At 44.2% G+C, this 19,017-nt stretch overlaps 1 protein-coding gene across 3 annotated transcripts in view; it reads left to right on the top strand.

The window, feature by feature from the left end:
• FRAS1 (Fraser extracellular matrix complex subunit 1) overlaps positions 1 to 19,017 on the top strand; it is a 489,520-nt gene that overhangs the window by 456,614 nt on the left and 13,889 nt on the right. For all 3 annotated transcript variants that reach the window (XM_066574335.1, XM_066574336.1, XM_066574334.1), the window contains 6 exons: positions 6,048 to 6,323; positions 6,841 to 7,073; positions 11,182 to 11,342; positions 12,173 to 12,387; positions 15,984 to 16,134; positions 16,442 to 16,549. In XM_066574335.1, coding sequence (XP_066430432.1) covers positions 6,048 to 6,323; positions 6,841 to 7,073; positions 11,182 to 11,342; positions 12,173 to 12,387; positions 15,984 to 16,134; positions 16,442 to 16,549 — 1,144 coding nt within the window. The remainder of the gene's footprint in view (positions 1 to 6,047; positions 6,324 to 6,840; positions 7,074 to 11,181; positions 11,343 to 12,172; positions 12,388 to 15,983; positions 16,135 to 16,441; positions 16,550 to 19,017) is intronic.

Here is a 19,017-nt window from a genome sequence, read left to right as displayed (position 1 = left end):
GGTTCATACCTTTGACAACATTTTCATTAAACCCAACTTTATATGAAGGGATTGAATAAGAACATCTTTTAGGTCCACGAGAGGCTCAGTAGAGTCAAGATTTCTTGCAGGCCAGTCGGCTTGAATGTAATGTGATTTCCTATCCCTACTGTCCCACATACAACAGTATTTAGTGACCCCAGTTGCATTCCTAAGAGTACAGCGATGACTTTTAGATCGCCACAGATTTTCCACTTGTGTTCAGCATATTTGATTGAGTCAAGGAGGGCTGTCATGTTTGCATAAGTCCCCTTCATGTGAACTGCAGGACCAACAGGAATAATACAAAGTCTGTAGCCGTTGTGAAGTAATACAGCTGTCAAACTAAGCTTGGAGGAGTCTATGAATGGCCTCCATTCAGTTGGATTATGGTTCAAATTCAAACATTTCATCAAGCCATTAACGTCGCAGCAAACAACCAGATTGTTTTCTTCTCAAAAAAAGGAAGCCGATCCCTCTGACGTTCTCTGTACTGTGAGACCCTGACGTCACGTTGGAGAAGAATCCATTGCTGTAGTCTACACCCTAGAAGTTCCACCTTTTCCTTTGACAAGTCAAGGTTTTCGAATGAGATCACTCAATTCCTCTTCACTCAGTCTCTTCGGTTTATCATCTTTTATCTCAAAGTCAGGGTCATGGGAATTGGAAGGCTTGTTGGGTTCTTCTTTTTCCACACTTTCTTCATTTTCTACTTCAAGCTCATAATGTTGGGGTGGAGTAGGAACTGGTAAACTATCTGAATGTGGAATAGGTCGAATAGCAGATGGAAGATTCGGGTATTGAACTGTTTCTGTTTTCTTCATTGATAATCCTGCCTTTATAGGCGGAGTTAAGCAGAAATAGCCGTCATCTGTATGGTTTGTAGGCTCCTGCCAAACCATAGGCGCAACAAAAGCCATGGATCGTTTTTTTTTTCAGCCATTCTTATAGTTTAACTGAACAAGAGTTGCAACATGTATGTGGAGCCCATGACTTATCCTGGTCCCCTGCCTTCATACCAAAATAATGATGATAGGCAGTCTTCACAAGAGATGTCCGATTGCGTTTCTGTGACGAAAATGTTATTTTACCATAAATGGAACAAAAATTTTTCACAAAATTTACACCTTTTCGTGGCATAATGATATAGTAAATTTTACACTCCAAAAGCAGAAATTCTAAAAAAAAAAGAACAACAGAAACAATATGCCCACCAATAAACGTCCTGTTTAGTATTGCGACTTCTATCGCAGGAAACAGAAATTCGTCAGCCTGTTATAACCATAACATGTACCAGATTAGAGGATGCATCATAAAAATATGTCTTGACACTAAATACTGCAAACTCCTTGATGCCCGCCTCTTGTTTGTTGATGCCATGTCCCAAAAGCTGAAAAACAAAATGGCGATCCTTCATTCTTTTAATATCTCGTTTTTATTGATATTTTCATGGTGTTCAAACATGAACATATTGTAAATAGAACTCAAAAAGAAGACCGTACATTACTTTTACAGATAAATTGCAGTGATTGATTATAATTAGAGATGAGCGAACCTGCTCGGCCACGCCCCTTTTTCGCCCGAATACCGCGATTTTCGAGTACTTCCGTACTCGGGCGAAAAAATTCGGGGGGCGCCGTGGGTGAGTGGGGGATTGCAGCGGGGAGTGGGGGGGAGAGGGAGAGAGAGAGGGCTCCCCCCTGTTCCACACTGCTACCCCCCGCGCCACCACGCCTCTCCCCGCCCCCCGGCGCCCCCCGAATCTTTTCACCCGAGTACTGAAGTACTCGAAAATGGTGGTACTCGATCGAGTAATTACTCAAAACGAGTACGTTCGCTCATCTCTAATTATAATACAATACTGAACAATTTCCATAGTTTATGTGAAGGTCATTAACTCTCGGTCATCTATATGTCTTCAAACATTTTATTCCCCTCTTCCCCCCTCCTTCCATATCCCTTTATTAATCAACATTATTAATAAACATATAACATCCAACTGAATATAACTATCCCGCTTCGTATCCCCCTAGCTCCTCCTCCCTTCCCCGGTCAGTCACGTTACTTTCAATAAGCCTAGTCTGTTCATATTATCATTATTATGGTACCAAGTAGTGTTGGTGAACTGGGACATACATTCCAGAATTTCCCCGTGGCCAAGAAATTTTTCCATGAAATTCCTCCACTTTTCGAAAAACTTAGGGGCTTGAGATGCCACACATCGCTCAATCTCAGGTCTTTCCATTTTCAGAAGGCGTTTTAACTGTTGTAAGACATCATTTATCCCCGGGGGTTTGGGCAGTAGCCAGTTATTCAGAAGGCACCTCTTGCCGATCAGGAGTATGGTATGGGTCATATTAACCTTTCTCATCTGTTCTGAAAATTGGTGAAGTATAAATACTTGTGGTGTTAATTGCAGGTTCTGAATTCCTATGTCTTGCACCAACTTTTGGATCTCAACCCAGTATCTGCTTATCTTTGGGCATTGCCAAATGCCATGTAAGAAATCAGATTTAGGCGTGGTGCATCTAGGGCAAGCTTGCAGCCTTGTTGGGCCATTTGTCAAACCCATAAATTGCTCCGTGGATTATTTTAAAATATGTTTCCCACCACCGTTCATTTGAGATCGCCTTTCTCACAGAGATCCAGCTCTTAATCATCCCCCCGGGAAGTTCCGGGTCCTTTAGGTAGCAGGACCATTTTTTGAACCAGTTAGAGCTGTTCTCCGTCACCCACCCCTGTCTAAATGTGTTATATAAAACAGAAATCGAATATTTATGTGAGAGATGTTTGACTAGTGTATCGATGGGGTTGGATATTGCCTCCTTTGTTATATCGGTTAGTCTCTTCTGTAGGAAGTCCCGTACTTGGGCGTATGGGAAGAAATGTGACGTCAGTTAATTGTGTTCTATGCACAGCTCCCTAAATGACTTATATCTAGGAGCATCTAGGTGTATAAGGTGTTTAACTTCGATCCTTTATTCTATGCCCTCTACCCCATATTCTCAGTTTCAGATCTTACCAATTTCTGAGGAGCAGAGTCCTTCTCTGACTGGCTAGAAGCTGATGGACCCGTTTTATTTGCCAGATTTCTGCAAGAGTGTGAGCATATACAGAAGGACCTTCAGACTGAGCAATATCTACTAATTTATTGGCTTTCTGATTAAGGGTGGTTTCACATCTGTGGCAGGAATTGTGCTTTCCTGCTCAGTTCGGGAAGCATGAAAGGGGAACCCCCGTGGCCGAACAGCTCAGTCCCTGAATGGAACCGAAGAGCACCGGACAGACCCTATTGACTATAAGGGGGTTCACCCACCTTCCGCCTGACTTTTGGATGGAAGAAGCAGCTCTGCATGCAACACTTCTTCCGGTATTTTCAGCCGGATCTGCGACAGAACCTCCCGGAGCTACCAACACACATGAGACCGGCCTAACTGACTGATTTCTAGGTTTAGGGCTAATGCCCACGGCTGGAAATCCGCGGCGTTTCACTGCAGCTATTAGCTTCTATTGAACCTATTAGCTGAATGTATACGCTGCAGAATTCCACCACGGAATTCCGCAGCGTGAAATTACCCTTGGCATGTCCGCGGAAATAAGTGCGGACGGCTTCCATTGTAGTCAATGGAAGCCGCACATCACACTATACTTCCGCTGTAGCACAGTGGAAGTATAGCGTGAATACGCGTCCCGCTCACCGCCGGCCGCGTCATGCGACACCGCCGGCCGCGTCATGCGACACCGCCGGCCGCGTCATGTGACACCGCCGGCCGCGTCATGTGACACCGCCGGTGTGTCATGTGACACCACTGGCGCGTCATGCGCTGTACTGCGCATACGTGATGGCAGTGTCATGTGGGAGCTACGCTGCGGATCCGGAGGTGAGTATGGTGTCTTTGGGGGGCGCCGTGACCAACTCCGCTGCGGTATTCCACTTGCGGAGCCTGGCACGGCTGTGGGCATGAGCCCTTAGTGTCCTTTATTTCTGTTATGAACTCTGTCTTAGTGCTAGAAACATACAGAGTTCATTAATCTAAGCATGACTCAGGTCAGGTATCCTATAAAAGCGGTTACTGCTGCCACCATATGTGCAGGAAATCAGAAGGCAAACTTTGCACTACTGGCAGACCTTTAGCCCTGAGCTGTGCGGCGCTCATGGAGATTTTCTACAACCCAGAGTTTACATGTTGTTTTTGTTTGCTCGTTTGGTTTTATTTTGTGAAGAAGAGTTATTCTCCGACTACCTACAGTGGCCAATAAATCTTGTACTATTACGGAAATGCGAATCGCTCGTAAAAAAAAATCCGAATTCACTGTGCAGTTAGATCTGAGTCATTAGCTGCACCAGAGGTAATTAAAATGAATGTATTTTCCTCTCAGTATATATATCAATTTGAGAAAAATTGCTAGAGCTTTAATATGCTGTCTGTTGCATTTATTGCCTATCTTCAAAATTCAATACCTTCATGAAATAATCACATGAAATGACTTTTATCATTGATAATTAAAATGGCTGAAACTTTACAGCTTGTTAAAGTCGGGGCATTTGGCTTTATGCAGACATTATTTTCCACTTGATGCAGTTCGTCAATTGTTACTTCTCTTGAAACAGTATTAATGTGCTGTGTTGTTGCAAGTGTACACGGTATTATTGTATCTTGACTCCACCAGGAAGTCCTGGTGGAGACAAGACTGACTGCCTGGTGACGCCTCCAGAAGCTCATTGGCTGCAGAGAAGGCCCGGCTGCAGGTTCTGGCTGGTAAGTATAATTATCTTGTCCCCTTTTAATACAATGTTATGCTCCTGTTTTGTCATCTCCTGTGCTGTAATCCCCGCTCCTGGTCTCCCCTCCTGGCTCCCAGTGTGTTAATAGTGCTCTCTGCAGCCGGCTCCCCTGCTCATAATACAGTTCCCAGCGGCCAGCTACCCACCTGCTAATACTGTTCCCCACAGCAGCATCTCCCCTCCCGCCTCTGCGACTGCTAAAAAAGCTCCCCACGCCTGCACTTTGGTGGCCGGCCCTGTAATCCCCCCTACTTGCAGTTAGGTGTCTGTGGCTATGGTCCCAGCTGGTGCCTGTGCTCCCCGCTGCAGACGTTTCTGTCACCGGCTGTCCATGCTGCTCTGCCTTCTTCCCGCTCACAGCCAACGTGAAATCTCCTGTCCTGGCTCATCTCTGTGGCTCCCCGGCTCTCCCTTCTGTCCTTCACGGCAGCGGACGAATATCCAATCTTGCTGCATCCTGTGTATTTCTTGTTGGCTGCCGTGGACGGTTAGGTTTAGGGATGATGTACCTTTCAGCCTTACATTATTCGTTGTAAATAACATGGAATTTTTCACAACTAATTATGTAAGCCTAAAAGGTACATCATCCCTAACCCTAACCGCCCACGGTATCCAACAAGCAATGCACATTGTGCTGCCAGGACCCTTGGGACATCAGCCTATTGGGAGCTAGGGGTGTGAGAGGGGCGTTCCCCCTGTCAAACCCCTAGCTTCCTGGTGGCGTCAAGGTACAATAATACCAGTGTACACTATGAAGGTGATTCTTTTGTGCTTTTAAAGAAAATGAATACTTGTATTTTGCCCATTGCTGACCCTGAGGGGGTTTTGTAATGATGGACACTTTAGCAAAAGTGACAACAGGAAGTGCAGCCATATTGGTTGTCAGCTTTGAATTCACTTCTTAAAAAATGACAATCAACTGGCACTTTGTTATCATGGTCAATTAGTAGCAAAGTGACAATTTATAATTCCAGTTGTCACTTCTGTAAAAATGGCCACCACAACAAAACATGCTGCAAGAAGTTAAGAAATAATCTCCAAACTTTCCCAATTGCTCTAACTTCTGACTTATTAATATTTCACCATTTTTATGCATTCACTTTATCGTCTTATTCCCAGCAATGCTGCCTATATACCACAATTACAGAGTGATATAACTCATCTTATACTATGGGAGAAAGTGTCCATGTCTATCGTATCCAATAGAAGCATGAAAATGATGTGGGTTCTTTTGTACCTTTAGGTTGTATCCCTGGCTGACTATGACCATGTGGAGGAGGTTACTAAGGAGGGCGCAAAGAAATCTCCATCTCCTGGGTACCCACTTATATGTGTCACTTCATGTGACCCACACTTTCCAAGATACTCTCTAATGAAGGAACGGTGTGAGGAGGCTGGCATTAACCAATCCACTATAGTATTCAGCTGGGAAGTAGCAGCACCCACCGATTCTAACGGGGCAAGATCTCCCTTCGAGACAATAACGGATACCACTCCTTTCACTGGTGTCAATCACATGGTGAGTACTTGCTGGAAATAATGAAACCAATGACATGTCACTAGAGATGAGTGAGCATACTTCGTAAGGCGATATACTCGAGAGGGCATCGCCTTTTTCGAGTACCTGCTGGCTCGTCCCTGAAGATTCGCGCGGGTCGGGGGCAGCGAGGGGGAGTGGGGAGGATAGTGAGAGAGATCTCTCTCTCTCTCTCTCTGTCTCTCTGTCTGTATGTCTCTCTCTCTCTCCGATCCCCTCTGCGCCCCCCCCCCCCCCTCGAATCTTGAGACGAGGCAGCAGGTACTCGAATAAGGCGATGCTCTCTCGAGTATATCGCCTTACCGAGTATGCTCGCTCATCTCTACATGTGACCTATATGAAACTAAACAACCAGGTAATCTTCCAAGTACTCGATAAGTAATAGAGCATAAAAAGTAACCAGTTGTCATAAAAGTAATCCCACTTTTAAGTGATCATAAAAAGATTAGTCAGAAGTCTTCCTTGTCATCCATCTGTTCTCCTTTGTTGTGCTGACTAGGTGCTGGATAGTATTTATTTCAGCAGACGTTTCCATGTTCGTTGTGTTGCAAAAGCCGTGGATAAAGCTGGCCATGTGGGAACACCGCTGCGAAGCAATATAGTGACGATTGGAACGGACAGCGCCATATGCCACACTCCAGTGGTGGCCGGCACTGCCAGAGGCTTCCAGGCTCAATCATTTATTGCAACTCTGAAGTATCTGGACGTTAAACACAAAGAACATCCCAACAGGTAAGTTATGCGTGATGATGGTAACTGCTACATTGGCCCATATGAAGAAGGTAACTGTACTAACAGTAATAGCCATATTATGGTGCCGTGTATTGTCAGGAAACCCTGTGACTTATAATATCCAGGTTATGTGAAAGGAACCATGGGGCCGGAATCTTCCAACAAAACGACTCTCTCATTTACCTATAGCTCCTACCCATGAGTTACTTCAGAAGTGATGTTTGCCATTAGGGGATTTGTTACATTTCCCTTTTAACCCAATTATGTGTAGGATTTTGTTTTGTTCTTTCCATTTTTCTCAATATTTAAAGCCTTGTATAAGGGCATAAACTTAAGTTTAGGTACCATGGACAGCAATGACTGCAGTATCTGTGGGGTAGAACGGCGTAGAGGAGTGATTAGATGAGCAAGTCCTCATCATTTCAGGGAAAAACCCCATATGGGACAATTGGAGAACAAATATGCTCTCTGATTGATTAGGGGGCGATAGCATGAACAAAAGTGAATTTCCACCCTTCCCTGGGGTAGGGAGATATACAGGAGAATCACAAATCCTCTCTGCTGCAGGCTTGTCCCCCTGTCTCTCTGCTCTGCACACACTAACTGAAATGACCGCTGTAAATTCAGTATTCCTGACTCAATTTGAAATGGCTGTAGCTGCGGTCCTGTAAGGGCTATGAATGTGCTTTTGGTGTCATTTTAAGGCCAGGCATCTTAGCATGTTGGTCGCCTGGATAAATACAGAGCGACAGCCATTTGAAGTAGAACTGTAATGGCTTTTTCCTGCAAAAGGAACGGAGCTTGTCCTAAAAATGTACGCTATTACTGCAAATTTTCCGTATACCATAAAAAAGCGCACATAAAATCAATCAGCGGGGTAAACACTGGACAGTTCTATCATGCTTTTCAGACCTAAAGCAGATGACTCCTAGGGCCCTTTTACACGGGCCGATGAATCATTCACATTCAGTGGGAATCTGAATGATTACCGTTCAGTGTAAATGCACGCCCCGTCTGAACGATGAAAGAGAATTCGTTTTCTTCCCGTTCGTCATCCAGTTTCTGCATGCGGAAAACTGAAAGCTGGATCAGCCCATGTAAGCAAGCAGTGGTTCACTTCTGAATCACTGCCTGCTTACTGTGAATGGAGGCGGGCGGGCCGGAACGATCCCCAGTCCGATTTACTGAGCGACACTCGTTCCCATTTAAAAGTACAGGAACGATTATCACTGGGACAACCTGTTGGGCTTCTGCGTCCGACAGGTCGTCCCGTTTAAAAGAGCCATTACTCATAAAGGAGATTAACCGGGCCGCACTAAGACCAAGATTTAAAAACACAAGATCAGCTTCCTACTTTCTGCTGCTCAGGTATACCACAAGCTGGATTGTATAAGTTAGCCTTGGAGGGATGTCTATCAGTAGTGCAAACTGAAGGCTCTTATACATGCATATAGTATACCAATAGCCAAATCCTATATAGAATGTGTTAATAAATATATATTAAATTTGGCTGAAGATTAAAGCCTCTAAGGCATCTTATATTGAGGATGATTATGCATTAGGCTTCATTATTGACCTTATGTTCCCAGTCTCCGCTCCTTAATGGACTTTTTCAATACCTGAGACTGCTGTATTGTGTATATTCTCCTAATGTGGAGGAATAAAATGTTTAGATACAAGACCTTTTATGGGTGCTTGGATTGCTTCTATCAGAAATATCTCCTCCAATTAGTTTCTGTAATGGCCGTAAGGTATAGCCAATAGACTTAAAGGGGTTGTCCCGCGAAACAAAGTGGGGGTATACACTTCTGTATGGCCATATTAATGCACTTTGTAATGTACATCGTGCATTAAATATGAGCCATACAGAAGTTATTCACTTACCTGTTTCGTTGCTAGCGTCCCCGTCTCCATGGTGCCGTCTAATTTTCAGCGTCTAATCGCCCGATTAGACACGCTTGCGCAGTCCGGTCTTCTCCGTGTTGAATGGGGCTGCTCGTGCTGGAGAGCTGCTCCTCGTAGCTCCGCCCCGTCACGTGTGCCGATTCCAGCCAATCAGGAGGCTGGAATCGGCAATGGACCGCACAGAAGACCTGCGGTCCACCGAGGGTGAAGATCCCGGCGGCCATCTTTGCAAGGTAGGTAAGAAGTCACCGGAGCGCGGGGATTCGGGTAAGTACTATCCGTTTTTTTTTTCAACACATGCATCGGGTTTGTCTCGCACCGAACGGGGGGGCTATTGAAAAAAAAAACCCCGTTTCGGCGCGGGACAACCCCTTTAAGTTCACAGTCAGTGCAAGTAATTGCAAACACAACAGGTAGAAGTACCGCAATTAATAATAAGATTGATTTGAGAATTCTGCTTGGTGTCAATAGACCCGGTAGATGAGGTGCTGTTCATATACCCAAGCCACAACAGACGATTATATATATATATATATATATATATATATATATATATATATATATATATATAATGTAAAAATCCATTTGTGGGAGCATGTGATGGTACAAATATTATAACGATGATGCTCCTGATTCATTTTGGATTTACTGTTCACATACTATATTTATGTTTCTGGTCTCCATATACGCATGCAAAAGTTGGACACTCATGAAGGCAGATAGAAGGAAAATTGCTACTTTTGAACTATGGTGCTGGAGAAGAATGCTACATATACCATGGTCGGCAATGGTCACTAAGAAGATTGGCCTAGAGGGTATCGAACCAAAAGTATCATAAGAGGGCAAAATCACCAAACAGCGGCTCTCATATTTTGAGACCTCATGAGCCAGTTCTCTGGAAACAACATTGCTGCTCGGCTCAGTTAGGGGCTCAAGAAGAAGAAGCCAAAGAACACACTGGCTGTAAGCGATCAAAGCGGATACAAATATGCATATGGATAGGAAAGCATGGTCCATAAAGTGACCGACTGAACGGATAATCCTCATCATACATTCCACATATGCTTTTACTAGCTGATATACCCGGCTTCGCCCGAGTTAATTTGGTACTGGTGTTTATCTGGTATTCACACGGAAAATCTTATGAAGTCGTGGTTACTTTAGAGATACTGAAGAAAAACATATGTTCACCATTTTGCATGGTTCTTTGCGTTACCCAGGAAACACCACGTGGAGGCAACCATGCGACGTTTCCTTAATATAAAATGACATTGGGAAGTGAGAGAATTAGATTTCATACGTAAAATTTGGACACTAATTCTTTTGCGCTTAGAATTGAATAATCGAGTTGGGACCCATTAAATTTTCCTATTTATGACATAATCAATGCTTGTGCCAAATTTCAATTTCTATGACATCGGGAAGTGAGAGAATTCGATTACGTACGTAAAATTTGGCCGCTAGTTTTTTTGGGCTAAAATTGAATAATCGAGTTGGGACTCATTAACATTTCCTATTTTGGACATAATTTATGCTTTTGCCAAATTTCATGTTTCTGCGACATCGGGAAGTTGGAGAATTAGTGGCAAGTCAGTCAGTCAGTCAGTGAGGGCTCTCGTCTTTACATATAGATAGATAGATACAAGCTTTCAGATTGCTCCATTGGTAGACAGTAGTCTATACAAAGTTAGTTTATTCAGTCCATGTTTTGGCACACCTGAACAGCAGGAAATAGGAAGCTCCTGTTGTGTTTTTAAAGGGAATGTGCCTGCAGAAAAGGACCTTGCAGTATTTGCAGTACTGACTGCCTTGCAGTACTGCGTTCTTAGGGCCAAACATCTGCATAAAGTTTGTATGTTCTCCCTGTATTTGCGTGGGTTTCCATGCCTTTTGGTTATATTAGACGTATCTTGGGCTTTTGGTGCCACTAAACACAAATCTGTGCCAACTTTGAGCTGCAGTAGATTACTGGTATAGTTCAATGGTAGTTTCTAATGTAAGCTATACTTAAAGCTGTTGGGCCGGGGACGATATTTGCCCCCCCCCCCTGATAATCCACGCCCATATTCCATAAAGCTGGTGTTAACTTGTGTAGATTTCCAAAAGTCACAATTTTTTGTGCAAGAGGAGTTTGCGCCACAATTTGCACCTTTTTTATGCTAAGTCTCCGTTGATAAATCTCCCCTATTATTTCTATTTTCAGGATTCACATCTCGGTACAGATTCCCCATCAGGACGGCATGCTGCCGCTTATCTCTACAATGCCGCTCCATAACCTTCACTTCTTGCTTTCTGAGTCTGTTTATCGTCATCAACATGTGTGCTCCAATCTTGTCACCATCCGTGATCTGAAAGGCATTTCAGGTTTTGGGCTTATTATATTTAATATAACTTATTAAGCTAGATTGTATCTTGCTCACTTCTGTTACATGATGTCGTTGTACGAAATACAAGTTTTTAGTCATTTTTTTGTTTAAAATTGTACTAAAAGCAGAGCTTCTCATCTTATATAACCGTGTTTCCCTGTCTTATATTAATTTTTGCCCCAAAAGAGGCACAGGGTCTTATTTTTGGGGGATGCATTAGCATACTCTTCTAGCAGGTACCGCCCAGGTCCCTCCCGCTGGTCTCAGCAGTTTCGGCAGGCTTCCTTGCAGTTCTAAGTGCTGACAAAAGATCGCTTGCTAGTAACAGGGTTTGTAAACCCCGCCTCCAGCAAGTGATTGCTCTGATTGGTTCTCAAGCGCCGTGGCTCAGCCATTCACTGCGGCGCTCAATGAACCAATCACAGCCATTCAAACCCCGTTACCAGCAAGCAATCTTCTGTTGGGGCAGAGAACTGCAAGGAAGCCTGCCAGAAATGCGAAGACCAGGGGTATGTAAGTACTGTTTTGTTTTTCATCTAGTGTACCTAGGGCTTATTTTCATTGTAGGGTCTATATTTCGAGCCCTCCCTCCCCTGAAAATCAAGGTAGGGCTTATTTTAGAGGTAATTTTCTTTCCTGGGAAACACGGTAGTTACCAAGTCTGTGTTGATAGGTGTCTGACATTCTGCTTTTAGACTAAATTTAGAGGATCTTGGGCAGATGTTAAAGTATCTACATACCTTCATGAATTGTATGCAGAATACAACCTACATACTGGAAATATTCTAAGAAAATCTGCAGTGATTTCTCCCTACATTGTGTTTGCAGAAGCTGGGTTCTTGGACGAGGTGACATATGACAGTATTGCGGTTGGTCCAGGTTATGATCGTCCTTACCAATTCAATCCCAATGTCCGAGAACCAAAGACAGTTCAGTTGTATAAACATCTCAACCTGAAGAGTTGCATTTGGACGTTTGATGCGTATTATGACATGACGGAACTCATTGACGTCTGCGGTGGAGCTGTGACCGCTGATTTTCAGGTGAGTATTTAGTAGTAATGGACTTTTGCAGTGGAATTCATTCATTGAACTGAAGTTCATAAAATCTACCCCAAAAGCTGCAACAAAGTTGCATGCACATTTTGGTGTGCTCTTTGCTGCAGATTTAGGGTGCTTTCAGACGAGCAATGGGTGCGCACAAAACTACGCATCTATTAAAACCATTGGTTCCCTATGGTGTGTTCACATGTCCGTGTTTTACAGGCATGCAAACGCACGTACCTGCAAGACATAGGACATGCGTTCACCATAGGTCCGTGGTGCGTGTCAATACAGTGTTATCTGTGGTAGGGGATTCTTTATTCCATGCAGGGAGCCCACTTGTCGCTGAACATAGTTTTTTGTTTTTTTTACACAAACCAGGGATGATTTTCAGAGAAGGGCTTATATTTCAAGCCCTTCCCCAAAAATCGTACTGCAGGGGTTACCGGCAGCCCACTGTTTTCAATGGGGCCACCGGCAGCAGCCACGGCCCCATTGAAGGCAATGGGCACGGACCTGCATTCACGCGTTTTTGTGCAAGTACGTGGGTGCGTGGTTTTGTGTGCACCTATGTATGGCACACTTACTCTGTAATGTGTGATTGTGTCATCATATTCTAATGGTTTAGGGATGAAAGTGACACTTGATCAAGTCAAAGTTTACACTGGTGTTGAATTTATACATTTAACTCTTCATCGTGTTTGAGGCTTTTTGAAAATCATTATTATATCTTTGAATTCCACTGATTTTTCTATAACCCACATTCCTAAATAGTTGGGACACTATGTAAAATGTTAAGTAATGTAAAGAAAAAAAAAGATTGTAATGATTTGGAAATCTCACATAACCATAAATATAAGCTTTGGCCCAGAGAAGATGCCAGCATTTCTGTGTTATATGGCTTGTTCTTTGCATGATGCAGTTTTAACTTGCATTAGTGGATTGCACGGCGATCTGTGTTCACAGACAATGACTTCTGGAAGTATTCATGAAGCCCAAGCAATGATTGGCATTACAGAATCATGCCTGTTTTTAATGCAGTGATGCCTGAGGGGCCGAAGATCGCAAGCATCCAATATTGACAGTCGACGTTGTCCCTTGTGCACTGGTGTAACCATAGGGGATGCGGTCGCACCCGGGCCCAGGAGCCTTAGGGGGACCATAAGGCCTCTCTTCTCCATATAGGGAACCCAGTACTATGAATAAAGCATTATAGTTGGGGGCCCTGTTAATGTTTTGCATTGGGGCACAGGAGCTTCAAGTTACGTCTCTGCCCTTGTGCACATGAATTTCTTCAGATACTCTGAATCTTTTGATGATGATTGGTACTGTAGATGGTGAGATATTCAAAGTTTTCACACTTTTATGTTGAGGAATATTTTTCTGAAATTGTTCCACAATCTTTATATGCACAGATTGGTGAAGCTCTGATCATGTTTACTTCTGAGACTCTGCCTCTCTAACATTTTATTAGTAGAAAATTGACCTTTCATCTGTTTTTCATTAGTGCCTTGTTCTTTTCCAGCCTTTTGTTAATCCTGTCCCAACTTTTTTTAAATGTGTTGCTGTCCGCAATTTCTAAATGAGTTAATTTTTTCAAAAATTTAGCATCTCGTATGTACTGCGCCCTGGAATTAATGGCGCTTTAAACTACATAATACTAACTAATGAACATGGAAAGTGAAGGCTGACTCATCTGGTCTAATCCCACACATCATCTACTATAGCACACATTGCTAAAAAAAAGAAAAAAAGTTAATGCTGGCTACGATAGAAAGGAGTTGGAGCGCATCATAGAGCAATCACGCTAATCTTTATCTTCCACCGAAAATGCCTACAATGGCCATAGAGCGTTGGAAGAAGGTCTGCTGAATCACTTTTTTTTTTACATCACGTGGAAGGCCAAGTACATGTGTGTCTAAATTCTTTAGATCTCCATGTGATTGAGCCAACTCATAACTTACAGGAATAATAGGATGGGCTACTAACCTCTTCATGCCAGCTAGCACAGGACACCTTTGGAAGGTCTTGTGGAGTCCGTCCATGAATGAGTCAGAGCTCTTTTGGCTCCACATGTTTGACCTACACAATATTAAGCAGGTGTTTTAACCCCTTCATGACACGGCCTATTTTGGGCTTAAGGACGCAACAATTTTTGGCGGATTTTCTTCTCCGTTTATCAAAAGTCATAACTTTTTTATTTTTCCGTCGACGCGGCCGTGTGAGGGCTTGTTTTTTGCGTGGCGAACTGTAGTTTTTATCGGTGCCACTTTTGGGTACATAGACTATATTGTAGAACTTTTTTTATTTTTTTTTATGATAGCAGGGAGAGAAAACGCATCAATTCTGCCATAGATTTTTTTATTTTTTTTACAACGTTAATCATGCAGCATAAATGAGACATTCCATTTTTTCTGCGGACCGGTACGGTTACAACGATACCAAAATTCTTACATTTTTTTTAGGTTTTCCCACTTTTCTGCAATAAAACCCTTTTTTTTGGAAATCGCTGCATTCAAAGTCCTGTAACTTTTTTATTTTTTGATGTATGGCGCTCTGTGAGGGCTTATTTTTTGCGAGACGAGCTGTAGTTTTTACTGGTACCATTTTGGGGTACATACGGCTTTTTTGATCACTTTTATTGCGTTTTTAGTGAGGCAAAATGCTAAAAATTAGCATTTTGCCTCAGTTTTTTAGCGTTTTTTTAGCGTTTTTTTTTCGTGCACATTCAAAAGCATGTGCAACTTATTGTACGCATCGTTACGGACGCGACAATACCAAATATGAGGGGTTTTATTTTTTTTTTACCTTTTTTTATGCTAATCTGAGAAAAAGCATAAAAAAATGTTTTTTTTTACTTTTTTAACATTTTTTTAAATTCATTTTTTTAATCTTTGTTTTTCTTACACTGTTTGCGTCCCTCTGAGGGACTTTAACCACTGCCCTTATGATCGCTGTCATAAGGCATGGCAGAGCTACTGCTCTGCCATGCCTTATCGCTTATACAGCGATCTCAGGCATAGGCAATACAGGACGCCAGTGTCTGGCGTCCTGTTGCCATGGTGACAGGCCGGGCTCTCGCGATGACATCGCGAGTTCCGGCCGGAGACACAAAGGGAGTGCGCTCCCTCTGTGAACTCTTTCCTTGCCGCGATCTACTTAGATCGCGGCAGGGAAGGGGTTAACAGCGGGGGTCGCATCTCCGATGCCCCCCCCCCGCTGTTGCAGCGGGACGCCGGCTGTGACTGACAGCCGGCTCCTGCTGTGGGATAGCGCGGGATCATATGTGATCCCGCGCTATCTCCAGGACGAAGTTTACATCCAGTTGCGGGAAGTACCAGGCTGCCAGGACGTAAACTTACGCACTGCAGCGGGAAGGGGTTAATATTATTGCTGACTATTGCATATACAATAGAAGCTGCTTGAATAAGGTTATAGTTTTATCATTCATATACTACTGGATGCTTGAAGAACGCAAATGATGACTGGGCTTTCAAAGACATCTCCAGTACAATTCCGTTTAGTGGACATACTTGTCTATAATGTATTTATTGCTCATGTATTTCATATTTCATTCATGCACTAATGCTTGGCAGGTGCGAGACTCAGCCCAGTCCTTCCTGACCGTTCACGTTCCTCTCTATGTGTCCTACATTTATGTCACCGCACCGAGGGGATGGGCTTCTTTGGAGCACCACACAGAGATGGAATTTTCCTTCTTCTATGATACGGTTCTCTGGAGGACAGGTAAGCGCTCGGGCTCACACCGGAGCAACTATTTTGAAGGCAAACAAGAAGTATATAGCATATTTAAACGATGGAAGTGTTGAGTAATTTGTCTTGTTTCTTTATAGAGCGATGCATAATTTATGGGCCATAAATCCTGTTACTTAAAACTGCCAGACTTCAAAGTGTTGCTGGGTGGAAATACTGAGACCTTTTCTACTTGCGTTTTAACACTGCCGATCAATAACTTCTTCAAGTCGGTTTTAAATGATTTAACTGAAAGATTTTGAATTAATTTGGTAACCAAATCTTATGTATTTTAATGCAGGAATTCAGACAGACAGTGTCCTGTCCGCCAGACTTCAGATCATAAGAATATACATTCGGGAGGATGGCCGCTTGGTCATTGAATTTAAAACCCATGCTAAATTCAGAGGTAATGTTTAAAATATAGTTAGTAATAATGTCCCCTCTGTGGCCCCACTAAGCAATACTGTCCAACAAAGTAATATTACGCTGTCTGTGGCCCCATCAAATAATAAGGCCATTGCTTATTAATAGTCCCCCATCTGTGCCCCCTCTTAATAATTGTGCCCCACTTCTTGTCCCATCTAATGGAACAAACTAGGCACTCAGTATCTGTACAGAGTAGTGTGGAATCAGTGCTGGTATTCTGACTCCTCCCCCTGTCTCCTGCTCTAAGAGCACAGTAAGTGCTGGAGTCTGGCCACCAGAGCATTTGGGTGGTCTGCCACCATTGGTAAGCACCCCACTGCTGATTTAAAGGGGTTGTCCCGCGAAAGCAAGTGGGGGTATACACTTCAGTATGGCCATATTAATGCACTTTGTAATGTACATTGTGCATTAATTATGAGCCATACAGAAGTTATTCACTTACCTGTTCCGTTGCTAGCGTCCCTGTCTCCATGGAGCCCGCCTAATCTTCAGCGTCTAATTGCCCGATTAGACGCGCTTGCGCAGTCCTGTCTTCTGAATGGGGCCGCTCGTGCCAGAGAGCGGCTCCTCGTAGCTCCGCCCCGTCACGTGTGCCGATTCCAGCCAATCAGGAGGCTGGAATCGGCAATGGACCGCACAGAAGACCTGCGATCCACCGAGGGTGAAGATCCCGGCGGCCATCTTCACAAGGTAAGTAAGAAGTCACCGGAGCGCGGGGATTCGGGTAAGTACTACCCGTTTTTTGTTTTTTTTATCCCTGCATCGGGTTTGTCTCGCGCCGAACGGGGGGGGGCTATTGAAAAAAAAAACAAAAACGTTTCGGCGCGGGACAACCCCTTTAGTTTCAAAATATGTTTATTGAGATTTTACAATAAGAAAACCAGTAAAGTGACATTCAAATTAACAAGCCTCAAAGTCTAATTAACGTGTTCGTTTGGAAAAGTAGTGGTAGCATTTACGATGGTCACTTCAGTGACCCAACAGGAGAACCGTGTGTGTGGGCAGCTGTATATGAGACAACCGTGTCTCCTCAAGTTCTGCCACTTGGTTAAATGTCGCTAGGCTTCAGAGTTTAAAGTTGATAGCCAAGTAACGTCGATACACTTAACTTGGGTTTATTAAACTATGTGCGTCACTTGTTGGATGTTGACGCCTTAAGGAATACGTATGTGCCGGAGCAGCTCAAGGTGGGCCTCGGCTCCTAGGTAATGTAGTGTAAAGGAAAAGAGCACTGTGGGGTAAGGGAGGACGGGGAGCAGGAAAGAGCGACCAAGGTTACATTTAGAAGGGGGGTGGGTTAGGGTGGGGGGGAGTGGAAGTGAGTGGAGAGCAAAAGGGAGAGAAAAGATAGGGTAAGAGAAAGGTAGCGTCTCGGAGGTATGCCCTTATCGGGGTTTGTGTGTTTGTTTTAAATGGGCAGGGCCCCATGCTGAAGCCATTGTTTGAACCTGGGGGAACCACGGAACGTCATCCATACCTCCCATAGGGCGTAGTATTTGGACCATTTGTCGTCGTCTTTGGCTCTCAGCTCCTCCATGTATCGAATATCCTCTAGGGCTGTTGACCAGTTCAGGCGTGTCGGCGACGTCTGAGATTTCCAGAGTCGAGGAATCACTGTTCTCATGGCTAAAAGAAAGAATCTCAAGATGTCTTTTTTACTAGCCGCGATGGAACTCGGCATGACTGAGAGAAGAGCAGTTTTTGGGGTGAGGTCTAGTGAGCTTTTTTTAAGGGTGTTGTATAGGGCCTGAATCTCTGACCACAGAACTCTGATCCCTGGGCACGACCACCATATATGTGTGAGTGATCCTGTCTCCCCCTTGCATCTCCAGCACGTTGCTGAGGCGTCAGGGTATATTCTTGCTAGTGATGCTGGGGTGCGGTACCACCTCGTGAAGAGCTTATAATTTAGCTCGTGGTGCCTGCCCGAGACCGACATTCTGTGGGTCATATTGGTGCCCTTAGCCCACTCCTCGTCAGAGAGGGTCTGTCCCAACTCCTTCTCCCATGCCCTACGGCAGCCCTCTCTCAAGTCCCAGGTCCCCCCGGCCAGCAACATACCATAGACCACGGAGATTTCGCCTCTCGACTCCCGGGGTTTTACACACATCTCTTCGAACGGGGTGGGAGGGACAGTCAGCTCCGAGACTGGACCTTGTGCTCTAATGAAGTGGCAGAGCTGCAGGTATTGGAACCACGCACCCGTCACGGCCCCCCCATCTCCCACTAGCAAGTTCAGGGGTCTGATTCCCTCTTCCCACAGTAGATCTTTAATTCTCGGGAGATGGACTCCCAGGTTTTCTAGGAGTGGCAGGCCTCCCATTCCCAGGGGGAAGTCTGGGTTTCCTACCAGGGGGGTCCAGGGGCCCGGGACAGTGACCAGCCCTCCCTTGTTTGCGAAATTGTCCCATATGCGTAGGAGCGAGCACATGAAGGGTGAGACCTTGA

This window comes from Eleutherodactylus coqui, chromosome 7 (genome assembly GCF_035609145.1).
Source record: "Eleutherodactylus coqui strain aEleCoq1 chromosome 7, aEleCoq1.hap1, whole genome shotgun sequence".
In the NCBI taxonomy this organism is placed as follows: Eukaryota; Metazoa; Chordata; class Amphibia; order Anura; family Eleutherodactylidae; genus Eleutherodactylus; species Eleutherodactylus coqui.
This window is presented reverse-complemented; position numbering and strand designations above follow the sequence as displayed.